The sequence below is a fragment of the Episyrphus balteatus genome, chromosome 2, assembly GCF_945859705.1.
Source record: "Episyrphus balteatus chromosome 2, idEpiBalt1.1, whole genome shotgun sequence".
Classification (NCBI taxonomy): domain Eukaryota; kingdom Metazoa; phylum Arthropoda; class Insecta; order Diptera; family Syrphidae; genus Episyrphus; species Episyrphus balteatus.
The window spans coordinates 93,493,474-93,503,492 of record NC_079135.1 but is presented as its reverse complement, the minus strand read 5'-3'; the positions used below and the strand labels follow the sequence as shown (position 1 = coordinate 93,503,492).

The 10,019-nt window shown below is 30.7% G+C and overlaps 2 protein-coding genes across 2 annotated transcripts; both read left to right on the top strand.

Annotated features, from left to right (window-relative positions):
• The first annotated feature begins 300 nt into the window (after positions 1–300).
• Positions 301–2,083, top strand: LOC129911195 (U4/U6.U5 tri-snRNP-associated protein 2). Its single transcript, XM_055988911.1, has 4 exons — positions 301–423; positions 487–531; positions 595–1,753; positions 1,817–2,083. The coding sequence occupies exons 1-4, from the start codon at positions 411–413 to the stop codon at positions 2,061–2,063; spliced, it is 1,464 nt and encodes a 487-aa protein (XP_055844886.1). The 5' UTR covers positions 301–410; the 3' UTR covers positions 2,064–2,083.
• A 4,786-nt stretch (positions 2,084–6,869) lies between these two features.
• LOC129911205 (uncharacterized) lies at positions 6,870–7,907 on the top strand. The gene is made up of 2 exons (XM_055988924.1): positions 6,870–7,293; positions 7,359–7,907. Exons 1-2 carry the CDS (start codon positions 7,153–7,155, stop codon positions 7,773–7,775), a joined length of 558 nt encoding a protein of 185 aa, XP_055844899.1. The 5' UTR covers positions 6,870–7,152; the 3' UTR covers positions 7,776–7,907.
• Positions 7,908–10,019: the final 2,112 nt, after the last annotated feature.

Here is a 10,019-nt window from a genome sequence, read left to right as displayed (position 1 = left end):
TAGCAAGTATTTTGTATTTTTGTTGTTTCTTGTTGTGGATGCAATGAAACTTGGAATGGAATTTAGAAATAGAGACGTGATGCAGGCTCTGCGCTGCATGCAGATTTTTCTCCTAGAAGAGCCCGCCGTGTTATTTTATTTTGCTGCAGGGAAAAAACTGCACGTCTGTTTCGACCATAAATCCGGGATAAGTTTTACACTCTATGTTTATCCTTTTTTTCATGAACATGAACACACCAACCAAAAGTTCTATTTATGAACACTGCTCAAACCACAACAAACGTCAAATTATAGTTTGACATTTCTTTTAAGTGGTTAAGTGGTAGTTTATTTTCTTGCCGCGTTTGTTTTTATAAAAATATAAACTAAAAACTAAATTCTTAATTAAACAAGAAACAAATTAAATAAAAATGACTAAATTCGGTAAGATTTAACCAACATTACTTCCATACTTCAAATCATTGATTGTTTATTAAATACTTTTAGAACCCCGTGTGAAGAAACCGAAAATCGACTACGAAGATGAAGATGGTACATATTCTTGTTTTTTTAAATTTTTCATTCGTAAATCTAATGTAATGTAATTTTCCACAGAACTCGAAACACCATCAGCATTTAATCCCAAATTTAGAGTCTGTCCATATCTCGACACTATCAACCGACCACTCCTCGATTTTGATTTCGAAAAACTTTGCTCAATTTCCCTAACCCGAATAAACGTTTACGCTTGCCTTGTCTGTGGCAAATACTTCCAAGGCCGAGGTACAAACACTCATGCCTACACTCATTCTGTTTCCGAATCCCATCATGTTTTCTTAAACTTGCAAACCCTTCGTTTCTATTGTCTCCCTGATAATTATGAAATTATTGATTCATCTCTCGATGATATTAAATACGTCCTAAATCCCACTTTCAGTGTCAAAGATATAAAAAATCTTGACAATCCTTTAGTAAAGTATTCACGAACTGTCGATGGAACTTTATATCTTCCTGGCGTTGTTGGTCTTAATAATATCAAAGCAAATGACTATTGCAACGTTGTGTTGCATGCTTTGTCTCATGTTGGTCCACTAAGAAACTACTTCCTTCGGGAAGAGAGTTATGCCAAAATACGTCGTCCTCCGGGTGATTCCATATTCACACTTGTCCAAAGATTTGGCGAGTTGATGAGGAAAATGTGGAATCCCAGGAACTTCAAAGCACACGTCTCGCCTCATGAAATGTTGCAGGCAGTTGTTCTTTGGAGTAATAAACGATTCCAAATCACTGAACAAGGTGATCCTATTGATTTTCTTTCATGGTTTTTGCATTCGTTACATCGTGCAATGAAGGGAACCAAGAAAGCAGACTCGTCAATTATTTATAAGATATTTCTGGGGGAAATGAAGATATTCACTAGAAAAATTCCACCTGTTGAATTGGATGATACTCAAAAGGCACTCCTTTTAGCCACGGAAGAGTATCAGGAAAAGTGTGAGGATTCAAACTTTCTCTATTTGACTTGCGATTTACCACCTCCGCCATTGTTTACTGATGAATTCAGAGAGAATATTATTCCTCAGGTGAATTTGTATCAACTTTTATCGAAATTTAATGGGACAATGGACAAAGAATACAAGACTTATAAAGATAATTATTTGAAACGATTTGAGATTACCCGATTGCCGCAGTATATAATTTTGTATATCAAACGGTTTACGAAGAATACCTTCTTTTTGGAGAAGAATCCAACTATAGTTAATTTTCCTATTAAGTAAGTTAAGCAAATATAAACCCTTTATGTAATTTATTAATTTGTATTTGTAATTTTTTGCAGAAATGTAGATTTCGGTGATATACTTACACAAGAAAATAGAGACAGACATAAGAATACTAAATATAGTCTGGTGGCGAATATTGTTCATGATGGTGAACCTGGAAAGGGTACATTCCGTGCTCATATATTGCATAAAGCCAATGGACAGTGGTATGAAATGCAAGATTTGCATGTAACGGAGATTTTACCACAAATGATAACATTAACTGAATCTTATATACAAATATACGAGATGAGTAATGACTGAAGATGTTTAACTAGTCAAAATGAGACTTGTTTTATTTCTAGTTTTTAATAAGGTTTTTAAAATTTTCAGATACGAGTTACATTCTCAAATTTTTCATAATTGGAAAAGTAAAATATTTTATCATAAGAAAGAAGGGTATGTTTTTTATAAACTAAAAATGATGAAGGTATTGATAGAATTTCTAACATTAGGTTATACTTTTTTTTTTTAAGCTAGCTGAGTTGGTTTTGTGCTACAATTTACTACCACTTTTTTTTAATTGTAAAATATTAATAAATTCTGCTGTATGAACTTCAAAAAGTTACAAATTTGTTAATACAAAAGTTAAAATATGAATTTGTGATTTCGTCGCCCGAGAGTTGTTTTGTCGTAAACGCCAAAATGCACTTTTTTAAACTGGATATGTAGTAAGAGGTTTTAGAACGTGCTCTTTTCATTTCTGTTATCAGAATTGTCCTATCGTTTACCGTTACTGAGATAATTAGTATGCATTTTGTCGTATATCCACAAAATAAGCATCGGATTAGCTTTGGTTTGTCGTAAGCGCCAACTTTTAGCGTTTACGACAAAAATTCTATGTATTTTTCAGCTTTTTTTTCTTCAGTATTGGTTTGTCGTACGTCATACAAAACAGGTATGGAAAAAATTTCGAACGAAATTTTAAAATTGTTTTGTATTTTTGCATACGTCCCAAATAAAAGTATTTATTGAATAAAAGGACTCTATGTTCTATAAGGACAACGAATTTAAAAAAATGTTCTGCATTTAGCTCTTCGCTCCTTGCGGTTTTACTCTATTTATTTATTTAAGAAAGAAAGAAAGAAAAAAAGCGCATTTCAGAGACATCTTAACATTTTATAAATGAAAGGAACCCAGGTTCCTGATCGTAGTATCAAGGAATCTTCGACTAATCCCGTTCAATGTCGTTTTCGATTGGCTCTCCGGAAGCGTCCGGAATCATTCAGAAGCCTTCTGTAAGTGTTTTATTCGCACTAATATGACAGACAGAACGCTTCTGAAAATAAAAATTCTCTTCTTGATTTCAAAACAGAATTCACTCAAAATCACTAATATTTAAATAAGTAAACGTCAAACAAAATTTTCTAGTAGAAAAGCAAAAAAATTTTATTTGATTATTCACCAATACAGATATAAAATTTCAGAATTGAGTGGAAGCGATTTAAACTGTTTTATTGGATTTCAGAATGAGTGAATCCTTGAGTTATTCCAATCGAAAACGACAATAGATTGAAATTTAATAAGCCAAAAAGGCTGTTTGATTTTCAAGGCAAACACAAACCCAAATACTGCTCAAATGAGTGATTTTAACAAACACAAAATAGAAAAGAAAACTATGAAGGCAGAAAGAGATCATGATCGGCCTGTTATTGGACCTTTGCTCTGCCAAAAGGTAACGCGTCTTCATGTTTTTACAAACGAAAATTAAATTGTATTAATAAAAATAAATCCTTATTTTAATATTTATTTAATTCGCTTTTATTTATGGTCATACAGTCCGTAAAAGTTGGATATCCTCTCCTCACTCATAGAACTCTTAAAAATCGATTTTGTAATGCATTTTTTATATGCGAACAGATAGTAAATTTTTTTTTTGCAACATTAGGATACCTCGCCATATTTATTCCAGCTAAAACGAAAGTTATTTAATAACTTTTTTAACGAAAACAATTTTTTGTTATTTAACAAAGCTAAATAAATAATTTTAAAGGTTATAGCACCCCCTTAAATACGATAATTTAAATAAAAATGTACTGAATGCGTTCATAGGCACATGGAGCTAGGGCCTTAACAGACGAATCGAATTGTTTAAATTTTGGTATAGATGTTTTTTAAGTATAGTTTCCTAAACCCGGTTTTTCAATTTTCGAAGAATTGCAATATTCCCAAAAACGGCTCAAACACGATTTCAATTAAACTTAATTTAAATACGTGTAATAATTCAGTGCACTGAACAAAGGGTGTTGGAAAAGAACAAAAAGAAAATATTAAATTTTAATTACTAAATTACTTACCCAGGTGTCCCAGAGTCAACGCCACAGATAGAAATTAAGGGTTCTTGAAGTTATTGTAAGTCGAAAAACTTAAGGGATATATTACTCTTTTCGCATGATCTTGAATTATAACGGTTTTAATGTTTTTGGGTCTGGTCTTCTTTAAATTACTATCTTCTCAAAACTATAATCTATTTTTTTTTTTGAAAACCAATGTATTCTCTACAAATTGCTTAGCATTTAACAATTTACAATACAAAATGTGTTTTTTTTTTTTAGAGGAAGGGAAATGCGAGATTTTGAAATGATGTAAATGTAAAAAATAATATTTTCTTAATACAATTTAAATCAACTATTAAATGAGGAGTGAGTGAATGGTGAAAAGGATAAAACATTTTTTTAATTAATACAAAAACAATAAGGGAAAATGTGGTTTTTACAAGATAAATAATTTAAAATAAATAAATTAAAAAAAAGATAATTTAAAATAAAGTTAAAATTGACTTAATTCCTTTTTGAAAAGACACTCTTCAAAAACAAAAGATATATGTACGTAGGTGTGATACTTATCCGGGACATTCAATTAGATAACCGCAATCCGGTTGGAAAAATTATTGACTTAAATCCTGAAGTTCAATAAAAATCCGAAAATCGATTTTATTGACTTAACCCCTTTGTCGGCTATTACATGAAGCCTCAAGAGGCTTGACTCTTTTTTCGAATTTTCTTTTGATAACACTGTGCAAGTTTTTTGAAAATTTTTTTTGAGACAGGTGCGCGATTAACTGTTTCGCCCTATTTCGGACCCGAGAAATCGATTGGCGTCATTAGTTTTTCGATTTATCGGTACGACTTCGAACAAAATTTTTTGTGAAAGATTTTTAATTATTTTGAGAATTTTTCACTTTTTTCGTAATTTTTCAACCAAAAACAATATTTATATTGCTAATAATTCTGCTCAAACGTTATTTGCTACCAGTAGAAAGACATTATAAACTATTTTGAACAATTTATTTGAAAATTTAGTGATTTTTTTGAAAAAATTTAAAAAAATCGAAATATTTTACATTGTTTATCGTTTTTTCGCTGTTTTTGTTCTCTTTTGCACAAATACATTGCATGTTTTCCATTAAAAATTAATTTAACTGTTAATTTAGTGTTGGTTAAACTTTGACAGCCTATCGATAGCATCGATAACAAAAAAATATCGAGTATATCGATATTTCACAAAACTATCGATAGTTTTTTTCTCAAAACTATCGATACAATCGATAATGGAAACTATCGATATCTACCAAACACTATGTTAATTCGTTGTTTATATCCAATGTCAAACGAAAACTTAACTTGTAGTTCAAATTGTGTTTAATTAATTTCAAAGCTATCGATAATATCGGTAGCCTTGTGGTACAATAATTTGGAAGTATTGAAACTATCGATAGTTTTGTGAAGTATCGATATACTCGATATTTTTTTGTTATCGATGCTATCGATAGACTGTCAAAGTTTAACCAACACTAAATTAACAGTTAAATTAATTTTTAATGGAAAACATGCAATGTATTTGTGCAAAAAAGAACAAAAACATCGAAAAACGATAAACAATGTAAAATATTTCGATTTTTTTTAATTTTTTCAAAAAAAATCACTAAATTTTCAAATAAATTGTTCAAAATAGTATATAATGTCTTTCTACTGGTAGCAAATAACGTTTGAGCAGAATTATTAGCAATATAAATATTGTTTTTGGTTGAAAAATTACGAAAAAAAGTGAAAAATTGTCAAAATAATTGAAAATCTTTCAAAAAAAATTTTGTTCGAAGTCGTACCGATAAATCGAAAAACTAATGACGCCAATCGATTTCTCGGGTCCGAAATAGGGCGAAACAGTTATTCTCGCGCCTGTCAAGAATTTCGACTTGCACAGTGTAATCATTCTGTGAGGCGCGTACTATTACACGATGCCTCTTGAGTCAAAGACTCAAATTGGACATTTATCCTTTAATTTAAGTATTGTTGTTGTTGTATTCCACCAAGAAGCAAAAAGAAATGGAAGGGAATGTTGAAAATATAAAGAGTGGAAAAAGAAACGTCAAAAAAGAGTCTCAGAATTTTGGTCCACGACTCTCCGGTCGGATAATTTTTTGTTTATCTTCTTTCTCTCTTGCACTCATTAGTTTTGAAAAGAGGCGCGCCTCTTGAGGCTTCATGTAATAGCTGACTTTGTACCCGTCAGTAAAAAATTAATATTTAAAAAAAAGTACGTATACGCCACGGTGACCATTGTTTAATGTGTACTAAAATGTAATTTTTAAAGCTTCTTTAATTTCGAACAGGTATAACATTGTTTAATAAACATCAAAATATTATGATCTGAGAATCATAACTGAGAAAAGTTGGGTGCTATTGAACAAGTAGGTAAATATGTAGTAACATTGTATGAATGCTAAAAAGAGCACACTATCAAAAAAATTAAAATTAAGGTTCCATTTAACCTTTGTTTTGTTTTCATTTCTTTGGCATATTCTGTGAACAAATACCTACTCGATTTTTGTAATTAAAAGTTGTTCATCTAAATCTAAAGAATACAATTAAATTGGATAGCGGTTTCATCAAAATAAAAAATTCGAATTCAAATTATGTAGTAAATTTCGAAAATGATTTCAATATGGCGACGTCGAAAATGTTAAAAGCTTTTCGACAAAACACAAAATAAACAAACTTCATAGAATTAAGCTTAATCATATGACAAGATAATCGATTTTCCTCTTACCTTCCTGGCACTACTGCCATTGTACCATGCCTACCTCTAGTAAAAATGTATTGTTAAATCAATACTTTCAAAATATCGCTTAAAGAGTACAAAGTGAATTTGTCAAGTTGCACCAAATTCAATTTTTATTCGCTTCTTTTATCAAAATGCTCGCATTCTCAACGTTAGCAATTAATTGATTTATTTAATTACTCATCGATTTTTAATTATTTAAACTAGAATCGAAAAAAAAATCATACAAAAACCCACCCATTTTGAAGAGAAAATCATCATAAAATAAGAAAAAAATTTTAATTGTAAAAAAATGGCTGAAGGTACATACGAATTTGAGTGTATGCGAGCTGAACTTCTGGGAATCGATAAACCCGACCAAGAAGAATTTGAAAAGGCTCTGGCCGAGCGCCAGAAGGCTGAACAGGATGAAATTGAAGCTTTAGAAGCGAGTGTAAGTGAATAATGTTTGATTTTGTCCTTGTTTTGACTGAAAGTGTTCTTCCTCAATTGCAATAGGTCCTGGAAAAAGATGAGGAATCACTCCAAAATACAGGAGGAAAATTAGACGAGCTTAATAGTATCTTGTCAGCGACTCAGTCTAAAATCAATCGATTGAAGCAAACCGCCCGCGGCAGTATCACCACCATGTTTAGAGGACAATCTGTTGACGAAACAGCTTCCTCTTCATCGAGCAGTCGCCGTGGCACAACTGGAGACGTATCAGTTGGCGGTGATATAAATGATGCTCTTGACAATCTTGAAGAAATGCAAAAACCGCCAAGTAGAATGTCCATGATGAGAAATGCTTCGCTTGATATTCAAGGCAAAATGACTTCTCATCTGGACAAACTTGACATGTTAATTCATAAGGCCGACAGAGCTGAACAATCTATGTCGGAACAAACAAAACAAATGCGAAAAATAGCCAAATAAGCCAATAAAACCTACCTTATTCCAAAAAAAAAAATAAGAATAAGAAAATGAAACTAATCGAAATGGAATATTAAAAAAAAACCCATCAACAACGCCCAGAATGTGCTGAGCCAAAATAAAAATAAAAAACAACGCAATAATACACTTAGTTCCATTCTGTTCCAACGAAAAAAATTCTACTGTTTTTGAGTATAACTAAACTATTAACTACGACTTATTATAATAGCCTTCTTGCTTAGATGATTTTAATGTTTTTATTAAGAAAAAAACTTAAAAATATTAAAAAAAAAAATATTTATTTTAATATAATTATTAATTAATTAATTATTGTTGTTGATCTCTAAGCTGTGTATGCCTTCAAAACTGAAAATAAATTCGTCTTATGATTCAATGCTGTGTGACCAGGATAAAAACGTGTATTTCGTACAGAAAAAAGCAATCATATATATTTATCTGCGTATAATATTATAATTGTAAATGTGTTATTATTATTTCTTAACTAAAAAAACAAATCATTTTTAAAATATAAACTCATATATGTGTATGTACTCCAAAAAACTCAATTTAATAGTTTTATTTTTTTGTTTTCAAAACTGAACTTCAACATTGTTATTGCATTTTTAGCTCGCTTTCAACTTTGAATAATTTTTTATAATTAAGAGACGGGCTTTAAGGCTATCTGTCAAAAAAACATACAAATTTTAATATTTTCCGTTTTTTAATGGAGACTTTAAATTTAATGGAATGTGACGAAATTGGGCCTTATTACAAAACTTATCAATTTTTGGAAGAGTTTCTCGTAAAAAAAAATCGAATCGACACATCTTAACGGAAGGTTTTACGTATAGAGTTACAGCCATCTATACAACCGCACTATTTGCGGTTCAAATTGTACAATATTTCCTTGATTTGATTAATTTTGTTCATGTTTGATTAGAATGGGCACACTAATTAATCATATTTTGAATATAACCACTGCAGTTTTAAATTCATTTAACTGGATTTCTTTTACGAATTCTTCAATTATAGATAAGCCAGAAGTTCCAGAGATCCAGTTCCATCAACGTTAAATGAACTAAAAACTGCAGTGGTGGAGGAATACGATGGATTCCCCAGGGATACAGTAAAAAACTTATCTAGTCCATGAAAAATTTAGAGTATGTTGAAATAAAAGCTAATCTTGAGAAGTTAATTTTCCAGTTACTCCTTATTTCAATTATACTCAGTTTTTTTTTAGAAGTTATAACTTGAAATATTATCTAAGAAGGTTCCAAGGTCTCAATTTTTATTCCGGCTAATTTTCATAATCGGCCTTATCACGAATTCCATTCGTATCGGAAATATCTTCGTAATGTAATGTCATACAAATAGTACGATGGGATTTTGTGATTGTTTTTTTTTTTTGGGAATCGTATTGAAAATTTCCGACACGAATGGAATTCGTGATAAGGTCGAATAAGTTAAATTTTGGGAACTAAAATAAAAGAAAAAAATAAACAGGTTTTCACCATTTTGATAAAAACTGCAAAATGAATTGTGGTCCACATTTAAAAAAAAAATGTACCTCATCTATCTTTGCTCATATTTGTGATATAGTGACTACTGCAAAATCAAACGTTAATTAAATTTTTAAAAATGAATCCACTAAAAGCATACAATTTCTAACTATGTATACTACTACTCATTCTCATATACAAACAAAATGAAGGGTACAAACTTAAATTAGGCACAATATTATGATAAATTATTAAATAATTTAATTCAGTCAAATCACCTGAATTTAAGAAAGTTCCATTATTAAAACATAAAATCGATAACCCTAACTTTAAGGGAGAATTTGAAGAAAAATATGAGTGTATAATCTAATCTGACCCAGTGGCGTAGATAGGGGGGGGATCAGGGGGATATATCCCCCCCATTGGGATCGATAATTGTGCAGTATAAATAAAATAAATAAAGTCATGAATAAATAAGTTGAAGAAGCGCACTTTGAAAAAAAAGCTATGGATTTCGAGTTCTTGATTAGCTTAAAGGTTATAAATATCGTTTACCAACTTTCGTTGCCATTAAGTCGGTGTTTCAAAGAGTGAATTTAGACTTGGTCCAAGCAATGGAGCTCGCTAAAGATTTAAGGGATCAACTAAAAATTAAACGGGCAGAAGACGACTCATTTTCGAAAGTTTTTTGTATATGGGAAAAATTAGCTGAAATCCTTGACATAGGCGTTAAACATAAGAGAATGGT